This window comes from Artemia sp. Qi Xiang Cuo, chromosome 10, assembly GCF_049724085.1.
Source record: "Artemia sp. Qi Xiang Cuo chromosome 10, ASM4972408v1, whole genome shotgun sequence".
Taxonomy (NCBI): domain Eukaryota; kingdom Metazoa; phylum Arthropoda; class Branchiopoda; order Anostraca; family Artemiidae; genus Artemia; species Artemia sp. Qi Xiang Cuo.
Genome location: NC_142803.1, coordinates 6,793,856 through 6,814,258, shown reverse-complemented (window position 1 = coordinate 6,814,258; position 20,403 = coordinate 6,793,856). Strand labels below are relative to the sequence as shown.

General features: G+C 36.5%; 2 protein-coding genes across 2 annotated transcripts in view; one reads left to right on the top strand and one right to left on the bottom strand.

Moving 5' to 3' along the window:
- The window catches only part of LOC148947418 (mitochondrial import inner membrane translocase subunit Tim21), a 523,198-nt gene extending 511,562 nt beyond the window's left edge, over positions 1-11,636 (bottom strand). Inside the window, exon 1 of the mRNA XM_089095248.1 lies at positions 11,593-11,636. The gene's annotated coding sequence lies outside the window, so the exon portion shown is untranslated. The remainder of the gene's footprint in view (positions 1-11,592) is intronic.
- The window catches only part of LOC148947417 (uncharacterized), a 71,403-nt gene that overhangs the window by 30,294 nt on the left and 20,706 nt on the right, over positions 1-20,403 (top strand). The window contains exons 7-8 of the mRNA XM_089095879.1: positions 1,473-2,426; positions 18,691-18,825. Coding sequence (XP_088952005.1) covers positions 1,473-2,426; positions 18,691-18,825 — 1,089 coding nt within the window. The remainder of the gene's footprint in view (positions 1-1,472; positions 2,427-18,690; positions 18,826-20,403) is intronic.

The following is a 20,403-nucleotide window of genomic DNA, read 5'->3' as shown; positions in this document are numbered from 1 at the left end:
ATTAAATCAGAATTGGAAATTAAATAAAAAACAAACTGAAAAATAAAGAAGCCACATTAAAACTCAGAACAAACAGTGTTTATTCTGTATCTGAGAGAGACTGCCCCTGCCTCAATACTTCGCGCTTCACATTAAAACTTCATTTTTTGTCCCTTAAATACGACTCCTGAAACATAAAAGCCGGTAGTTTGAATAAGAAAGTTTTTTAAAGCAGTAAAATACTTTAACGTGAAAATTGAAATATTGATGAGGGGGTTGCCCTCCTCATATGCAGAATAATTTCTGTTTGCTTTTGAGTTTGCTCCCTATTTTCAGTTGAAAAAAATTGTAATCACAAAGTTTATTTGTCGTCATTTAATAACAGTAAAGAGGAAAACCAACTGAAAACCAGCAGGAACTACGTCATTCATGAGAAGGGGGGCTTAACCTCTACTCTTTACTCTAAATTTTAATTTTGCTCTGCTGAAAGTGCTTTTGAGTGAAATAAACATAGCTAGTAAGTAATTGCATGTGTTTTGCGCATCAATAAGCCTAGCTATTCTTGATTCACTGTGAAAAAAAAACTATAAATATCATTCTCATTGCCCTTCTGCTAGAGAGTATCTGCTCTTAAAATATCAGGAGGCGCAGTTGAGGTTAAGCGCTCAGAATGGAGTACTAGAGTGGAGAGGCAACCTTCCTCCTTATTAGAGTAATTTTTGTTCCTTTAAGGTTCTATTTCTGTTCTTTACTTTTATTTGAAAGAGTTTTTATTTCTGTTCATTTTTTACAACATATCCAGAGTACTCCTTACTGTTAAATGTTTGTTTCCTTATGTATTGTGATTCTTATTTCGAAGCCAATATTACACTTCATCCTAGAATTTGGCGTCTTAAGTAAAATAAAAGTATACACACATTGGTATTTACAGTGGACAGCTGAATAGATTGATGGTTCTTCTTTTTTTTATTCTTGTTTGTTTCTGTTTGAAACTCACTTTTTATTTGGTAGGAATTATTTTCTTGATTGATCATTTGATTAATCTCTTAACAGCTCGATCTTACAGAAGAAAATACTCCCCATGTTATTATGCGTTCCATTATATTTCTAGGTTTTCCCCATTTCAGGATACTGATTGGTCGTAACCATTGACATAATTTGTCAGTTGTGTGGTTACAGTTGTAACCATAGACATAATTTGTATTGATTGTTAAGGCCTATTACAAATTTTAAATGATCTGTGCGATTCAAAGTATTTTTACGCAAGATGCTTAAAGCGTAACTTAGTCTAATCTTTTATTAAAAAGTGAAACATCTTGAACTTCACCAACATTTCCTTAACAACTATTTTGGAAGAAATGTTGAAGTTTGTTAAGTCTTGGATTATTCTTTACACATTTTAATATTTTCCTTCCATTTCTTATTTTCTTTAACTTTTATCATCACCTAATCAGTTTTTTTTCATTATAAATTAACGATGTTTTACGTTTCAGCTCAAAAGAGAGTATATTGAGAAAACTGTGTTTCGCTTAGACAATATGGAAGAAATACTTCAAAACTTACTAACAACTGTTGACGCTTTTCGTACTCTGTCTCCAAACATGATGTTACACACACCTAATACATCAACCAGTGCAACTGCGCAGCAAAAATTGGCAAAGGCTGCTGTGAACACCCTGCAAAATGGTGCTATACTGCGGCAAGATTTGAGCGCACCAGAGGCTGGTGGTACAGTTGGGTTGCCAATCGAAGTAGATAATATAAAATTAGAAACTGTTAAAGATGTTATTATCCATGTATCATCCATGCAGAAACCACCTAATTTAATAAAACCTGAAATTCTTACTGGGCGATCAAATGAGCCAGTTAAGGCTTCTAAAATATTACAAATTAGTGGTATGCCGCAGAGTCTTAGAGAATTTCCTAGTGTTGCTGAAACTTTACAAAATCAGACAGATCCTGTCAAATTAGACAATGTATTAAATAACCCAAGCAAAAGAAATATAAGAGTTAACAAAATTGTAACAGCCCCGAGTGATGCTCCTCTTTTAGCCGCTAATTTGCGAAAAAATCAGGCTAATGCTATTGTAGAGCAGCAGCATTTGGTTCTACCAGAGCACGGTGAAAATACTGAGACCTCCGTCGAAATGATAGACCCCCCTACAATACTTGACACACCTAAGGAAATAACTCCCTCGTCTGTTTTTGCTGCAATACCAAAATATACACTGGATGCTGGGATTGCCACCAAAGTCACTACTGAGATACCGCAAGACATTGTTGTTCCTGGATCATCTGCCAGACTTCATAACGCTATCGCTATTGGTCATGAACCCATGGTTCACACTGAGCCAGTCGGAACGTCCAGGGAACCAGAAAGTTTGGAGGAAAAAGCTGTTACAGAAAACTTAATTAAGAATCCAACGAGAGGATTAGAAGAAATTCTGGTAAGTTCTGGTTTATTAAGTTTTTCTCTTAATAAAAACACTGTAGAGGGCATAATAAGGCAATGCTAGGCGATCGTCCACTTTTTGTAATACAAGGATTTTAAATTTGTCAGAAAAAATTCATTTTGGAATTAGATTGAATTCAAGACTTTTAAACACGGTAAGACGTATATATTATGAATCAGAGAAAAAGGCTTTCAAATGAGCTACTAGTCAAGCAGATATGGTTTAGCTGCAATAAATAGTGCCTGACTCCTTACAATCTCTTCTCCTCTGAGCTAACTGTGTTAAAAAAAATTTAATAGTTCTTTAGGTTATAGGAAACAAAATTAGGCAACGCCTTGATCAATTTAATAGATTGGGCGATCGGCGAAGGGTGTTTCCTTCAAAATTTGGCTGCACTGAACTTAGGACGACGGCCAGGGCGATGGGCTATTACTTCAGGCTATTGTTTTTAGATGTGGCAATTATTCATAGCAGTCATAAACTAGACTTCACTGATTACAGAAAATCGACACAAAACAAAAGATATCGTGACATTTAGAATATAATTATCTATGAATAGATAAAAGAGGTGTTGTAACTTTTTTCATGGATCGTGTCTTAATATTTGCTAAAAGTCTTATTTCACAGAAGTATTAGATTTTATCCGAGACATACTTTTTGAAAATGGTTATCCCATCACTTTTATTTATAATATAATATAATTTACCTACCTTACTTATTAAAAATCACTTTGAAATTAAAAAAAAAGTTTGTAGGCTACACCGAATGATATGGGTATTGTTTTCATAAGTAATCTAAAAATCAAGTATTTCTTCAGCTGTCGTAAAGATAAGACCTCAGTAACTAGTCAAAGAGATCTGTATCAGATACTATGGGACTGCAGCAATTATTATGTTATTAGAACCCCTTAAAATTTGAAAAAGTGCGTACAACAACATAAGAAGATTATAATAAAGGCCGTAAATTCTAATAGTAATTTAGTTATTTTGATTTGGGTCTGAGTAGCCATTTATTCGAATTAATTAAAAAAAAAACTTTCCGAACGTTTTTCAAAGTAAAGTAAACGCCATTTTAAACTTAGGCTCAGCAGATACAAAATTACAAATACCTTTTAAAATTCAAACTCAAAACGAACAGCAATTATTATTAAAGAATAAATGAAACCTAAAACGAACAGAAATTAAATAAACAATCATAGCAAAAACATACAACAAGTAATAATATAAATGAATAAATAGATCTTAAAGCGAGTAATGCTTAGATTGAATATGAAAATCAAGCTTAAAATAAAAAAAAAAACATTTTCCTATTGAAGTATAATTGAAACTTAAAACGAACAGAAATTAAATAAACTATCAATGCAAACAAACATACAATAGATATTAATGTAAATGAATAAATAAATTCTTAAAACGAGTGAAACTTAAATTGAATATGCAAATCAAGCTTGAAAAGTACAAAAATCACTACAAACAAGAGTTTGGGTATCGCCTCCTTCTCTCACTGTAAAAGTCTAAAACCTACTGCGTCATTGGCACTTTACTTAAAACCAATTATACGAAAAATTGTCTCTTTTGTATCTGATATTGAGAATTAACATTACAGTTATATTAACTCTTTTGACTGATGAGCTTTCAGAAATTAGTATCATTATACATGAAATATTTGTTTTGGTTTAATAGCTCTTTTTAAAGTTGTTCAAGGCGAATATAGTTTCACTAAAAACAAGTGTTTGGACACTGCCTTCTTTCCTAACTGTAAATAAAAACCAAAAGCCTACTGCGTCATTGGCGCTTAACTGAAAACGAATTGTATTACAAATATTTTCTTTTCCAGTTCTTACAGCATTGAAAATAAAAATACATTTGCAGTGAAATAAATTCTTGAACTGATGGATCTTTCAAAAATTAATATCATTATTTTCACTCGTTTTAAGATTTCTCGTCATAAGTTTCACTCGTTTTAAGATTTATTTATTAATTTAAATTAATATCTATTTTATGTTTGTTTGTATTGATTGTTTATTTAGTTTCTGTTCGTTTTAAGTTTCATTTATACTTCAATAGGAAAATATTTTTTTTTTCGCTTTAAGGTTAAATTTCATATTCAATCTAAGAATTACTCGCTTTTAGATCTATTTATTCATTTAGATTATTACTTGTTGTATGTTTTTGCTATGATTGTTTATTTAATTTCTGTTCGTTTTGGGTTTCATTTATTCTTTAATAGTGATTTCTGGTCGTTTTGAGTTTGAATTTTAAAAGGTTTTGTATCTGCTGAGCTTAAGTTTAAAATGGCCTATACTTTTCTTTGAAAAACTTATTTTTCGGAAAGTTTTTTTTTAATTAATTTTTGTTCAGTTTTGATTGCAAAAAATTTCAAGTTTATAAAAATTTCTTTATTTCAAAATCAAGCTTAAAAAAAAAAACAAATATTCATCAATGTATCAAAACTGGTATTAAAGTAACAATATCAGAGTGAAAAATGGGTTTTTGTCAACCTCGGAGTTTTTATTATCTGATGTTTGAACTATTTTTAACAAAATTGCTATCTAAAAATTTTTATCGGATGGGTTTGGGGAAAAAAGGCTTAGGGGGGGGGACTAATTACGCTTCGGTCTCTTTTGACTCTTTAAAAGTGAACTTTGGATGTGTTTGAGCCCTCTCTGAAGTTTATACGAGTATCCCATCTATAAGAACCATATATATCCCCAGAGTATAACTTACAGCGCATGTCCCTGGGCCCTGGGGGGCTGTGTTGACCCTGGAGTTTTATTATCTGATGGTTGAACTATTTTTAGAAAAATAGTCACCTCAAGTTTTTATCGGATGGTTTTATCCATCCGATACACCTAAAGGTGTGGAGGGCGGGAGGGGCTAGTTGCCCTCCAATCCTTTATCACTCTGAGGAAAAGAACTACAACTTTAAATTTCCATTCAAATTAACTCTCTCCAAAGTTTATACGAGCATCCCTTTCATAATAACCACATACAGCCCAAGGACAAAGCTTACAATGCCTGCCCCCCGGGCCCTGGGGGGATGTGTGGACACTGGAGTTTTTGTTATCTGACCTTTGAACTATTTTTGAAAAAATAGCTCTCTCAAAGTTCTTATCGGATGGGTTTGAGGAAAAAAGGGCTTGGAGAGGGGGGGGGTAGTTGCCCTCCGATCTCTTGACTCTTAAAAAGTGAACGAGAACTTTCAATTTCCAATCATATGAGCCCTCCAAAGTTTATACGAGCATACCTTCCATTAAAACCATATATGTCCCCAGAGCAAAACATACAACTCCGGCCCCGGGCCCTGGGGGGGGGGGTGCCGACAAAGGATTTGTTCTTGTCTGACCTTTGAACTATTTTTAACGAAATGGCCATACGTAAAGGAGTTTTTGTTATGTGAACTTAGAACTGTTTTTAGCAAAATGGCTACCTCAAATTTTTTTCAGATGTATTTGGGGAAAAAGGGCTTAGGGGGAGGGGCAGTTGCCCTCCGATCACTTTTGACTTTTAAGAAGGGCACTAGAACTCTCGATTTCCAATCGAACGAGCCCTTTTGAAGTTTATACGACGACCTTTTTCCCCAAATACATCTGAAAAAAATTGAAGTGCAATTTTCATCCAAATACATCTATATGCAATTTTCATCCAAATACATCTATATGAAGTGCCTCTGGGAAAAAAATTAATGAAGTGTGAGGGGAGGCTTGCTGCCCTCCAATCACTTTTGACTCTTAACAAGTGAATTAAAACTTTGAATTCCCAATCAAATAAACCCTCTAGGAAGTTTATACGAGCATCCCTTCCGTAAAAACCATATATGCCCCCAGAGCATATGTTACAACGCCTACCCCCGTTCCCTGGGGGGGGGGCTGTGTCGACACCGGAGTTTTTTGTTATCAGTCCTTTTAACTATTTTTAAAAAAATTCCAATCACGAAATTTTTATCTGATGTAGATAGGGCGTGGAGGAGGGGGGGCTAATTGCCCTCCGATCTCTTTTTACTCTTAAGAAGTGAACAAAAACTTTCAATTTCCAATCAAATGGGCCCTCTTCAAAGTTTATACGAGCATCTCTTTCAAAGGAACTATATATGCCCCTAGAGCATTACTCATAACGCCTGCCCCGGGCCCTGGCGGGTTCAGTCGACACAGAAATTTTTCATATCTGACCTTTGAACTATTTTTAATGAAATAACTATTATAAGAATTTTATCAGATGAGCTTGAGGCAAAAAGGGTGCGTGGGGGGGGCGGGGGAGACTATTTGCCCTTAGATATCTTTTGACTCTTAAAAATTGTACTAGAACTTTCAATTTCCAATAAAATGAGCCCCCTCTGAAGTTTATACGAGCATCCCTTACATAAGAACCATATAAGCCCCCAGGACAATACTTACAACGCCTATCCCTCGGGCCCTGGGGGGAGTTTCTGTTATATAATTTTTTAACAATTTCCAAAAACCTTGCTATCTGAAAATTTGTAGCGGATGGGTTTGGGGAAAATGAGCGTGGGGGGAAGGGGGCTAGTTGCCCTTACCTCTCTTGACTCTTAAAAAGTGAATTAGAACTTTCAATTTCCAATCAAATGAGCCCTCTATGAAGCTTATACGAGCATCCCTTTCATAAGAACCATTAGGGCATAACTTAGATCGCCTTCCTCTGGGCCCTGGGGGGTTGTATCTACACCTGATTTTTATCCGACCTTTGAACTATTTTTAACAAAATGTTTATCTCAAAATTTCCATCAGATGGGTTTGGAAAAAGAAGGAGGGGGGGAGCTGGCTAGCTATCCTTGGATCTCTTTTGACTATTAAAAAGTGAGCTCGAACTTTCAATTTCCAGTCAAATGAGCCCTCTCTGAAGTTTATACGAGCATCCCTTTCATACGAACCATATATGCCCCAGGGTCTAACTTACAACGCCTGCCCCCAGGTCCTGGGGATTATGGCGACACCTGAGTTTTTGTTATCTTACTTTTGAGCAACTTTTAACTTAATGGCTATCTCAAAATTTTTATTGGATGCAATTGGGGAAAAAGGGTCGTGGGGGGGACTAACTGCCCTCCAATCTCTTTTGACTCTTAAAAAACTGAACTAGGACTTTCAATTTCCAATCAAATGAGCTATTTCTGAAGTTTTACGAGCATCCCTTCAATAAGAACCATATATTCCTGCAGGGCATAACTTACAATACCTGCCCTCGGGCCCTGGGGGCTTTGTCGACCCGGAGTTTTCGTTATATGTTCTTTGAACTATTTAAAAAAGAGCTATCTCGAAGTTCTTATCGTATTGGTTTGAGGAAAAAAGGCTTGGGGGGGGGGCTAGGTGCCCTCCAATCTCTTTTGACTCTTAAAAAGTGAACAAGAACTTTCAATTTCCAATCAAATGAGCCCTTTTGGAAGTTAGTACGAGCATCCCTTCCATAAGACCCATATATGCCCCAAGGGCATAACTTACAACGCTTGCCCCCGGGCCCTGGGGGTTTGTGTTGACACCGGAAATTTTGTTATATGATCTTTGAACTATTTTTAACAAAACAGCTATCTTAAAATTTTTATTGGATGCTTTTGGGGAAAAGGGTTAGGGGGAGGGAAAGCTGGTTACCCTCCAATCTTTTAACGCTTAAAAAGTGAACTAGAACTTGCAATTTATCATTCAAATGAACCCTTTCTGAAGTTTATACGAGCATTCCTTCCATAAGAACCATATATGCCCCAAGGGCATAACTTATAACCCTTGCCCCTGAAGACCGTGGGGGGAGTGTCCTGCTCAAACGTTTAATTTCCAGAACTTTCAACTACGTTGAACAAAATGACTATATCAGAATGTTGATTGGATGTGTTTAGGGAAATGGTGGGCGTGGATGGTGTGCAAGTTACCTTAGAACCTCTTTCGACTATTAAAATGGGAACTAGCCATTTAAATTTCCAATCGAATGAGCCCTTTTATGAAGTTTCTACGACAACGCTGTCTTTACAAAACCTTATATGCACCCAGGGCATAAGTTACAACCTTGCCCTGAGGGCTGTGGGGGGGGGCGTCATCCTCAAAGACCTAATTTCCAGAACTTAAAACTATGTTGAATAAAATGGATATCTCAAAATTTGGATTGGATGTATTTTGGAAAATGTCGGACGTGAGAGGGGGGTTAGTTGCCCTCCAATCACTTTTGATTATTAAAAATGGCACTAGCCCATTTAATATTTAATCGAATGAGCCCTTTTTGAAGTTTTTATGACAACACCTTCTATAAAAACCTTATATACCCCCAGGGCATAACTTACAACCCTTGCCTTGAAGGCTGTGGAGGAGTGTCCTTCTCAAAACATAATTTCTATTTGGAAATCAACTAGGCTGAACAAAATGGTTATCTCAATTTTTTGATTGGATGTGTTTCGGGAAATGGTGGGTGTGGAAGGGGTGTTAGCTGCCTTCCAATCACTTTCAACTATTAAAAAGGGCACAAGCCACTCCAATTTCCAATTGAATGAGCCCTTTTCGAAGTTTCTACGACAACTTCTTCGATACCAGGTGCCCTGCTCTAAAGGGAAAAAAATAATACATTGTGCCAACATCGTTCTTATACGCTCCCCGGGCATAACTTAAAAACCCTTGCCCTGAGGGTAGTGGGGGAGTGTACTTCTGCCAGCCAAATTTTCTATCTTGAAATCAACTACGCTGAACAAAATCGCTATCAAAATATTGATTGGATGTGATTGGGGGAAGGATGGGCGTGGGGAAGGGGGGGCTAGTTGCCCTCCAATCACTTTCGACCCTTAAAAAGGGCAACTCTCGAACTCTCGATTTCCATTCAAATGAGGCCCCTTTGAAGTTTCTACGACAACCCCTTCTCTATGAAGTGCCTCTGAGAAAAAAAATAATCATAGGCAGCGCGATAGCGCTGCCAAAATAAAGAACCATGTGGGCACAATGTATTATTATTTTTTTTTTCTTTCTCCATGCCCGGGCACTTCGTATCAAAGGAGTTGTCGTAGAAACTTCGAAAAGGGCTCATTCGATTGGAAATTGGAGTGAATAGTACCCTTTTTAATAGCTGAAAGTTATTGGAGGGCAACTAGCCGCCCTCCCCCCCGCCCATCATTCCCCCAAACACATCCAAACAAAATTTTGAGATATCCATTTTTTAAGCGTAGTTGATTTCCAGATAGAAAATATGTTTTTGAGGAGGACACTCCCCCACAACCCTCGGGGCAAGGGTTGTAAGTTATGCCCTGGGGACATATAAGGTTTTTATAGAAGGCTTTGTCGTAGAAACTTCAAAAATGGCTCATTCGATTGGAAATTCAAAGGGCTAGTGCTTTTTTAATAGTCGAAAGTGGTTGGAGGGAAACTAACCTCCCTCCCACGCCCTTCATTCCCCCAAACACATCCAATCAAAATTTTGAGATAGTCATTTTGCTCAGCGTAGTTGATTTCCAGATAGAAAATATGTTTTTCGAGGAGTACACTCCCCCACAACCCTCGAGGAAAGGGTTTTAAGTTATGCATTTGGGGCATATAAGGTTTTTATAGAACACGTTGTCGTATAACCTTCAAAAAGGGCTCATTCAATTGGAAATTGAACTGGCTAGTGCCCTTTTTAATATTCAAAAGTGATTGGAAGGCAACTAACACCTCTTCCACGCCCACCATTTCCCCAAACACATACAATAAAAATCGTGAGATATCCAATTTGTCCCACGACGTTCAAAGTTCAGAAAATTATACCTTTGAGCAGGATACTCCCCCCATAGTCTTCAGGGCAAGGGTTAGAAGCTATGCCTTGGGGGAATATAAGGTTTTTATTGAAATCTTTGTCGTAGAAACTTAAAAAAGGGCTCATTTGATTTGAACTTCAAAGGGCTAGTACCCTTTTTAATAGTCGAAAGTGATTTGAGGGCAACTAACCCCCCTCTCATGCCCACCTTTTCCCCAAACACATCCAATCAAAATTTTTAGATAGCGATTTTATTCAACGTTGTTGAAAGTTTTGGAAATTAGGTCTTTAAGGATGACAACCGTTCCCCTCACAGCCCTCAGGGCAAGGGTGTAAGTTATGCCCTGGGGCATATAAATTTTTTATTGAAAGCGTTGTCATAGATACTTCAAAAGGGTTCATTCAATTGGAATTTGAAAGGGCTAGTGCCTTTTTTATTAGTTGAAAGTGATTGGATAGTGACTAACGCCCCTCTCACGCCCACCATTTTCCCAAACACATCCAATCAAAATTTTGAGATATCCATTTTGTTCAACGTAGTTGGAAGTTCTGGAAATTAGGTCTTTTAGGATGATAACCCCCTCAGAGCCCTCAGTGCAAGAGATGTAAGTTATGCCCTGGGGGCACATAAGGTTTATATAGAAAGTTGTTGTATAAATTATAGGCAGCACGATCGTGCTGCCTAAGTAAAGAACGGGGACACTCGAGAACAAGACAAGAAACGGGGACTAAGTAAAGAGGAGGACACTCCCACACAACCCTCAGGGCAAGGGTTTTATGTTATGCCCTTGGGGCACATAAGAATGATGTTGGCACAATGTATTATTTATTAATTTTTTCCTTTAGAGCAGGGCACTTCGTATCGAAGAAGTTGTCGTAGAAACTTCGAAAAGCGCACATTCAATTGAAAGTTGGAGTGGCTTGTGCCCTTTTTAATAGTCAAACGTTATTGGAAGGCGACTGACACCCCTTCCACGCCCACCATTTCTCGAAACACATCAAATCAAAATTTTGAGATAGCCATTTTGTTCAGCGTAGTTAATTTCCAGATAGAAATTATGTTTTTGAGGAGGACAGTCTCCCACAGCCTTTAGGGCAAGGGTTGTAAGTTATGTCCTGGGAGCCTATAAGGTTTTTTATAGAAGGTGTTGTCGTAAAAACTTCAAAAAAGGCTCACTCGATTGGAAATTTAAAGGGCTAGTGCCCTTTTTAATTGTCGAAAGTGATTAGAGGGCAACTAAACCGCCTCTCACGCCCACCTTTTCCCCGAACACATCTAGTCAAAACTCGAGATAGCCATTTTATTCAACAAAAAATCGCGAAGAAAGGAAACGAGGACAATTAACAGCCAGTGAAAAAATTGAAAAATTATGCAAATATTTCGGTCAAGACCTCCGCTTGACCGTCCTCAGTGCAGAATAAAACTGATAAAAATATAAAAACCAAACCTTAAAATAAAAACACGAAACTAAAATTGGACGACCCTTTCCTAGTAACGGTTACCCTTTCACCGTTACTAGGAAAGGGTCGTCCAATTTTAGTTTCGTGTTTTTATTTTAAGGTTTGGTTTTTATATTTTTATCTGTTTTATTCTGCACTGAGGACGGTCAAGCGGAGGTCTTGACCGAAATATTTGCATAATTTTTCAATTTTTTCACTGGCTGTTAATTGTCCTCGTTTCCTTTCTTCGCGATTTTTTGTTTATCATGATTAGCCAGTGTGGTCTCAGAAATTATTTATTTTATTCAACGTATTTTTAAGTTCTGGAAATTAGGTCTTTGAAGATGACAACCCCCACAGCTCTCAGGGTAAGGGCTGTAAATTATGCCTAGGAGCATATAAGGTTTTTATATAACGCGTTGTCGTGGAAATTTCAAAAAGGGCTCATTCGATTGGAAATTGAAATGGCTAGTGGCCTTTTTAATTGTCGAAAGTGATTGGAAAGCAACTAACACCCCTTCCACGCCCACCATTTCCCCTAACACATCCAATAAAGATTTTAAGATAGCCATTTTGTTCCACGCAGTTCAAAGTTCAGGAAATTATACCTTTGAGCAGGTCACTCCCCCCACAGTCTTCAGGGCAAGGGTTCTAAGTTATGCCCTAAGGGCATATAAGGTTTTTATTGAAATATTTGTTGTAGAAACTTGAAAAAGGGCTCATTCGATTGGAAATTCAAAGGGTTAGTGTCCATTTTAATAGTCGAAAGTGATTTGAGGACAACTAACCTCCCTCTCACGCCCATCTTTTCCCCAAACACACCCAATCAATATTTTAGATAGCCGTTTTATTCAACGTAGTTGAAAGCTTTGGAAATTAGGTCTTTAAGGATGACAACCATCCCCCCCAGAGCCCTCAGGGCAAGGGTGTAAGTTTTGCCCTAGGGGCCAATAACGTTTTTATTGAAAGCGTAGAAAATTCAAAAGGGCTCATTCAGTTGGAAATTGAAAGGGCTAGTGCCCCTTTTAATAGCTGAAAGTGATTGGAGAGCGACGAACGCCCCTCTCACGCCCACCATTCCCCAAACATATCCAATCAAAATATTGAGATATCCATTTTGTTCAACGGAGTTGAAAGTTCTTGAAATTAGGTCTTTTAGGCTGACAAACCCCCTAGAGCCTTAAGGGCAAAGATTGTAAGTTATACCCTGGGGGCATATGCTGTTTTAATAGACAGAGTTGTCGTAAAATTTTAAAAAAGAATCATTAAATTGGAAACTGAGAGGGCTAGTGCTTTTGTTAATAGTTAAAAGGGAGTTGAGCATGACTAACCCCCCTCTCACGCCCACCATTTCTCCCAAGACTTCCAATCAAAATTTTCGGATATCCATTTTGTTCAACGTAGTAGAACGTTCTTGAAATTTGGTCTTTGAGAATGACCCCCCCCCCCCCAGCACTCCGGGCAAGGGTTGTAAGTTATGCCTTGAGGGCATATAAGATTTTTATTGAAGGTTTTGTCGTAGAAACTTCAAAAGGGCTCATTTGGTTGGAAATTGAAAAGGCTAGGGCCATTTTTAATGGTTGAAAGTGATTGAAGAGTGACTACCGTCCCTCTCGATCCCACTATTTCCCCAAACACATCCAATCAAAATTTTGAGATAGCCATTTTGCTTAACGTAGCTGAAAGTTCTGGAAATTCGGTCTTAGAGGATGACAAGCACCTTAGGGTAAGGGTTGTAATTTATGCCCTCGGGACCTATAAGGTTGGGGTTTATAAAAAGCATTGTCGTTTCCAAAAGGGCTCATTCGATTAGAAATCGAAAGGCCTAGTGTCCTTTTTAATATTCAAAAGTGATTGGAAGGCTTGACATTTTTATAGTAAAGATCGATGTGGGTATAATGTATTATTTTTTGTTGTTGTTGTTGTTTAGACCAGGGCACTTCGTATCGAAGGGGTTGTCGTGGGAATTTCGAAAAGGGCTCATTCGATTAAAAATAGAAAGGGCTGATGCCCTTTTTAATAGTCGGAAGTGATTGGAGGGCAAGTAATCCCCCTTCCGCTTCCACACTCCCACGCCCACTCTCCCATTTGCCCATTATGTTTTAAAAACTAAATGTTGCCTCAACATTAAATCAAAATGCACTGTGATAATTCTAATTCCCAGTAAGGCATCCCAGCAGTATCCCAAGAACGACTGAGGGTATTATGTTCAAACTTTTGGGGCTACTTTTGCTCTTAAAATTTAACCAATTCAAAATAGCGTAAGTGTATCCAAGCTATCAAAGAAATCAAACAGCTTTTTTGCGAATGGTATCAAGTTTTTCATTTCAGGTCAACTGGAGGAGGTATGAAACTAAATTAAACATTACTATCTGTGTCCAGATTTTAAAAGGGTGTAGGCCTATGTTGTTAAAAATTGCTGAAAATTTTTCTCCAGCATACCAATAGCAGGCAAACTATACAGTCTTAAAAAACGAAAAGATTTAAAGTATTATTTTCTTTTTCCCTGAAAAGACTATGTCAACATAAAACGAACAGAAATTAATCCTTTAATGGAGTTATTTACTTTTTCTTTGAAAAACTTATTTTGTGGAAAAAGTTTTTTAAATTAATAATAATAATAAAACATTGGAGCCGTATGGCCTTTACTATAGGCAACGCTATAGCATTGGTTCTGAAAGCCTAGCCACTCAATACAGTGATAAACACCACCCTCGTTAGCAATGATTAGACTATTTAACAAATTCGAGAGGCAATGGAAATTAAACTTAAGTTAAATAACAAACTTTCTTTAAACAGAGACTTAGGAAATTACTCAAACAACAAATATAATTTAAAATGATCTAGTATTATACATCACAAAACCAATAATTAATTCGTATAAAATTTTTATCAAAAACACCTTTCAGGTTTGCTGCAAAAAAAAAAGTTAGACATGAATTACAAACATACTCCTGATTTGTTCTTTTTTTTCTTTTCATTTTTACCTGAATGAATTGCCTTGTTTCTTGTTTGTTTTCGTTTTTGCTCCTGGATGAATCTGTTCCCAGTAATGATGTCAGGACTGTTTTAATTTTGTTTTTATTTTAGGACTTTCAATTTAATTTCTGTTTTAACCTGAAGTTCAGGATAATGGGCCAATAGCTTCTCCCTTTTCTTAGGTTACGCTGAGAAACTATAACTTCTAAAATGTCAAATGAGGTCTAAAGTTATTTTTCAAAATAACACTGACACTTTTTATATATGCTTTGTGTTCTGTATAGGAAAAATTTTACTCTTACTATCCGCTGTGTTTCAACTTGATCAACCGTGTTTCAAATACCTCTGTTTCAACTCGATCAACTGTGTTTCGAATCTCTGTATTTCAACTCGATCAACTGTGTTTTAAATCTCTGTGTTTCATCTCGCTGCCACAGATGTTGCACAAAATATTTTATGCTCTTCAAACTCCATACAACACTTACATTAGGCATAAATAAGGCAAAGAAATGTTAGCTTTCTTTGAAAATCAGATACCAACCGACTGATGTAAAAGTGTACATATTGCTAGTGGTCTATTGTAATAGTGGAATATTGTCATCAGTGCTGTTAGTGGACTATTGTTAGTGTTGTTACATATGTTAGTGTTTATATGTTAGTATACATGTTGTTAGTGGACTATTGTTAGTGGAAAAGTGTAAAGTGTTAGGCAGCGTGGGTATTAAGTAAAAAAAAATAATATTATGCTTGTATAAGCATAAAGGCTCTAAGGTTTGTCGGGGAGCACACTGATGAAGCATTTGAATTATGATTAGAATGAAATGAAGCCATAATTATTGGATCAGCTGTGTAGTCAGTGTTTTTAATTTTTTTTTTCAAGAACTGTCTTGAGAAGTAGTTGATTAATTTGTCTTTTTTGCTTCTTGTAGTTATGCTCATTTAGGCTTAAAAAATAAAAGCTTCTTTAAGCTTCGTTTACACTTATGTAAGTGTCGAGTAAGTCATGTTTCTACAGAGAGGAGGAGGCTTTCGTTCCCAAGACCATACGAAATAGTATTTTATCTAGAATATCTTCTTTATTCTATGTATAAACCATTGTTTTGCTTTCTTGAAGAACAGGGCTTCCCCCAAAATTAATGCCAATCTACTTGCCTGAATGTTATGCTATTGAAAAAACATACCACTTGTGTTCAGTGAATATTTTAATTACTGAAACTATTGAGACATTTAAAGTCATATTTTGGTTCTTTATAGGTTTATGCCATAACAAAATCAAACAGTTCGTGGTAACGAACTGTAAGTAAGAAGCGACCCGGCTCAATTGTAATTGAAACTCTAAAAAACGGAAGTTTGATACCAATAGATACATCAAAAGAATCAAATTTTAATTCTGATTTCGAATATATAAGTTTCATCAAGTTTAATCTTACCCATCAAAAGTTACGCGCCTGAGAAAATTTGGCTGATTTTCGAAAAAAGGGGGAAAGACCCCCTAAAAGTTATAGAACCTTAATGAAAATCACACCATCATGGGCAACTAGGCCCCCTCCCAGGCTCATTTTTTCTCAAAGTCACCCAATTAAAATTCTGACATAGCCATTTTGTTCAGCATAGTCGAAAATCTAATAAATCTTTCTTTTAGGATGACTTAATCCACCACAGCTCCCAGGGGAAGGGCTGCAAGTTATAAACTTTGCCCATTGCTTACATATTGTATTGGTTATTGGATTTTTTTTCAGGAAGGATTTTTTTCTGGTGGGGGGGGGCTGGAGGAGGATGCTACTCGGGAGAATCTTTCCATGGAGGATGTTTCTTTGGGGTAAGGGACATATGAAGGGGGCGCCGGATTTCCAAGCATTATTTAAAGAACGATCAGAAATTAAATTAAAAGACACCTGTTTTTTCAACCGAAAGTAAGATGCAAAATTAGAACTTAAAACGAACAGAAATTATTACGCATATGAGGGGGTTCCCCCCCAAGTCAATACCTCGCTCTTTACGGTACAGTTTTTTTTTTGGTGCTTTCAAAAGAGCTATCTATTCTAATTAAACGGCCTTTGTGATTCAGGGGTTTGTGAATTAATTTTTTTTTTAATTTTTAACGTAAAGAGCGTGGAATTGACCAAGGGGAGAACCCACCCATATGCGTAATAACATAGACGTAATAAAAAAACAGGCGATACGGCTCAATAGTAATCGAAACTTTTAAAAACGGAAATTTGATGTCAATAAATGTATCAAAAGAATGGGCTTATAATGCTGACTCTAAATATATAAATTTTATTAAGTTTAGTATTACTCCTCAAAGGCTACGAGCCTGATTTTTTAAAGAGGGGGAAACATCCCCTACAAGCGAAAAAATTTTAATGAAAATCACACCGTCAGATGTAACAGGAAATTCTATTACATATGTTTCAAGCTCATATCTGCAAAAATCTGCAACTTTGTATTTTTGCCAGAAGAAAAATATACGAATATAGAAGTTCGTTACGTAAGTTAATTTGTAAGTTACGTCAGAACCAAATTTAGAGACAGCCATTTAGCAAAAGAAAAGTAAAATTTTTATGCGAATTTTGTTTACTTATTCAATGACGGTGAGCCAAAATAAAAGCTGCATTAACTAAAAAACGATCAAAAATTAAATAAAAAAACAGTTTTTTAAACTGAAAGTAAGGAGCGACATTAAAAATAAAAACTAACATAATTTATTCCGTTTAGGAACGGGGCGTACCCATCAACAACTCATCTCTATTTACTATAATGTTTTACTCTTTAAAACAAATTTATTTTTATAAAAAAAAAAAAACTTTAGCTTAACGACCGCGGCTTTGAGGAAGGGACAGTCCCTTTTCATATACGGAATAATTTCTGTTCGTTTTAAGTTTTAATGTCGCTCCTTACTTTCAGTTTAAAAAACTTGTTTTTTTTTTATTTAATCTCAGGAAAGAGTGCTTCCTTCACATAAATTGGATAAAAAATTTCTCAGACCACACTGCCTTTCCATTTCAAGACTTTAAAAATTGAAAATATAGTGAAATATAATATTTCAAACAAAGCAGAGGACAAAAAAAAAATTTTCTTTTATTGTTTTTGGTTCCTTTTCCTTATATGTTTTGTCTAATTTGGCTTAGTTCATTTTATTTGTTGATAAAGTTCGTGAAGCTGAACCATTCGCATTTCTCATCATTTAAATTTTGTTTGCGTTTTCTTTGGGGCGCTTACTTGACTTGACTTAGGTCTCCTGCCGGGCGCTTCTTGGCGTAGAGACTGACGTCTGCCTCCTCTATCCATTTCGGTCCATTGCAAGAGTTTGTGCTTCTCTCGGTCTGATGTTTTCCATCATTAGAAACTCCGATAGACTGTCAGACCATCGCTTATTCTGTTGGTCGCTTCCAACTGGCTTTGATAGGGTCAAAGTCGAAAAATCTTTTTTGTGAGTGACTGTGGGGACATTCAAAGTTGGTGTACAAACTACCGTGAGGTACGGTCAGCTGCTTGGATAGAAAATTGGCGCTGCTTGGTAAGATGCAGAAGCTTCTCGTTACTCACGAAGTCAAACCACCGTAGACCTTCTATCTTTCTCAGGCTCTTCGACTGGAGTCGAATGATAGCCCTTAGGGTTGCGGCTGGTACTTGCCAAGTCTTAGCTCTATAAAGCATCACAGAACAGACGAAGGCGTTAAAAATTCGCAGTTTAGTTGAACGACTAATATTTAGTTTTCACCAAAGGTGACTTTCCATAGCAGAAGACGCTTTGGATAGCCTTGATTGCAGCTTGGGGAGAAGCCTGCCATTTCAAGAAATTGTGGACCTCTTATAGGTGAACCTTTGGACAACTTCTATGTTAGTTTTTCTGTCCAGGCTGACTAGAAAACTATTTTGCCCCACTATTTTATTTAAATTATTATACCTCTTTCCACTATATTTTCACTTGTTAAATACTGTAATTTGATATATTATATTTGTCAGATTTACGTATTCCCTTTCATATACTTGAAGTGGAATTTTTTATTAGTGTCTACGGTCGTATTGATTGAATTCGTTGTCCTTGTTGTGGTTTTTCACAGGTAGAATACCACTAAAAATATTATTTTAAATGGGCTATCATCGAATATGCTTTTTTGTAGGATGAGCTGGGCAATTTGCTTGGGGAACTAAATGATCCAAACTTCAACAGAATATCCAGAGCTATTGTGGCGCTTGTATCAGCAGTGGAAAGAGAGAAACTGATGAAAGACATAGTTGGTGTTATTCACAATAAGGTATTATTACCTTATATTTAATAACAGAATACGAGGTTATTTATGATTTAAATAGTGAACATATAAAAATTCTGCCGTTGTATCATTTTCATGTATCATCATAATTATTGATGCCAACTGTCGTTTTGTTATTGATTTAACTAAATAGACAATCGTTCAAATGGTAGCAAAAAGTGATGGTTAGAACAAAAACGAACGCAATTTATCCTCTATGTAAGGGAGGCAGTTCCTCCCATTTATACTTAGTTTTTATTAATGTTTACTGAAAGCATTTTTAAGAGAAGCAAATGTATTTGACTGTATTGACAGAATTCCGCTTACCGACTGCTTTTCAAGATATTTGAGCTGTCAATTTTATTTTTAAATAAAATCTTACCTCAAACGTGCTTTCCAAGCTTTTATAGTTCTCCCATTGCTAAATAAACTTGCGATAGCTTTATACTTTTGTCCTAGCAGCAAAACTAGAAGTGTTGATCTACGCCAAGAATTTCATTTTTTCAACCAAGAGGGAAATAATTCTTTTTTAACACTGGTTAATAATCATTGAAGACTTGATGCGATTTTATTGGATAAAAAAAAAAAAAGATATGTGTTAATAATAGAGACCAATTGATGGCTTTTAGGGGATGACAACTTCATTGCTGGTGTGTAAAAATAGAAACAATTGGTCTGGCATATTGCGATTTGTATAAGAATTAAACGTGGATATAAAAGCTGACCCTCTCTCCTTCTTTCTGCCCCTCTCCCCGTCAGCTTTCTTGGAAGAATTTAGGCGTGTTTCACTTCGTTTTAAGCAGCCACTCCCTCTTCAACACTACTGGTCTTTGTCTCCGCCACATTTTTAGCACAGACTTTTAATGACATAGACCAATTTGAAGGGTTCTAAACGATAAAATTTTCATTGCTGTATTGTAAAAACTGAAACATAATCGAGCAATGATTCTGACGCACGTCATGGGAAGTAATTGATATTAAAATCAGAAGTAGGCATCAACGTTGGCCTTCTCCCCCTTCTTTCCACCCCTCTCCCTGTCAGCTTTTTAGGAAAAATGTAGACATGTTACACCTTAGTTGCAGCGCAATCATGTAAAGATTATCTACCTGTGTTATTGGAAGTACAAAGTAGGCATGCAACCCCTGGAATGCCCTATTCTTCCTTAATATGGTGACTCATGAAGTTCTGGGTGCTCCAGCTTATTTAAACCAATACCACACAATGATTGTCAGTCAATATGATGGAAGAATTAGAGTGAGCGAATGCCCCCTCAATACTCCTAGCCTTTCTCTCCACCAATTTTTAGCAGAAAGAGGGATATATTTTATCTTGTTAAATACAGAATCACGCAAACATCTTCAGTTTCTATTAATGAAGACATAAATTTGGCCTTTAGTCCCCCAAATCTCTTTCTGGTAGTGCTAAATCTTTTTATGAAACGTTGGAACGTAGCAGCTGAATAGAACAAGAATCGCGTGACGATTACCGATCTCTATTTTTGAAGAACCAAAATTGTCCGATGGTTTTTCAACACCCTCGGTCCAAAACTTGTTTTCTATTTGCCTTTTCTTTTCTTTTCTTTT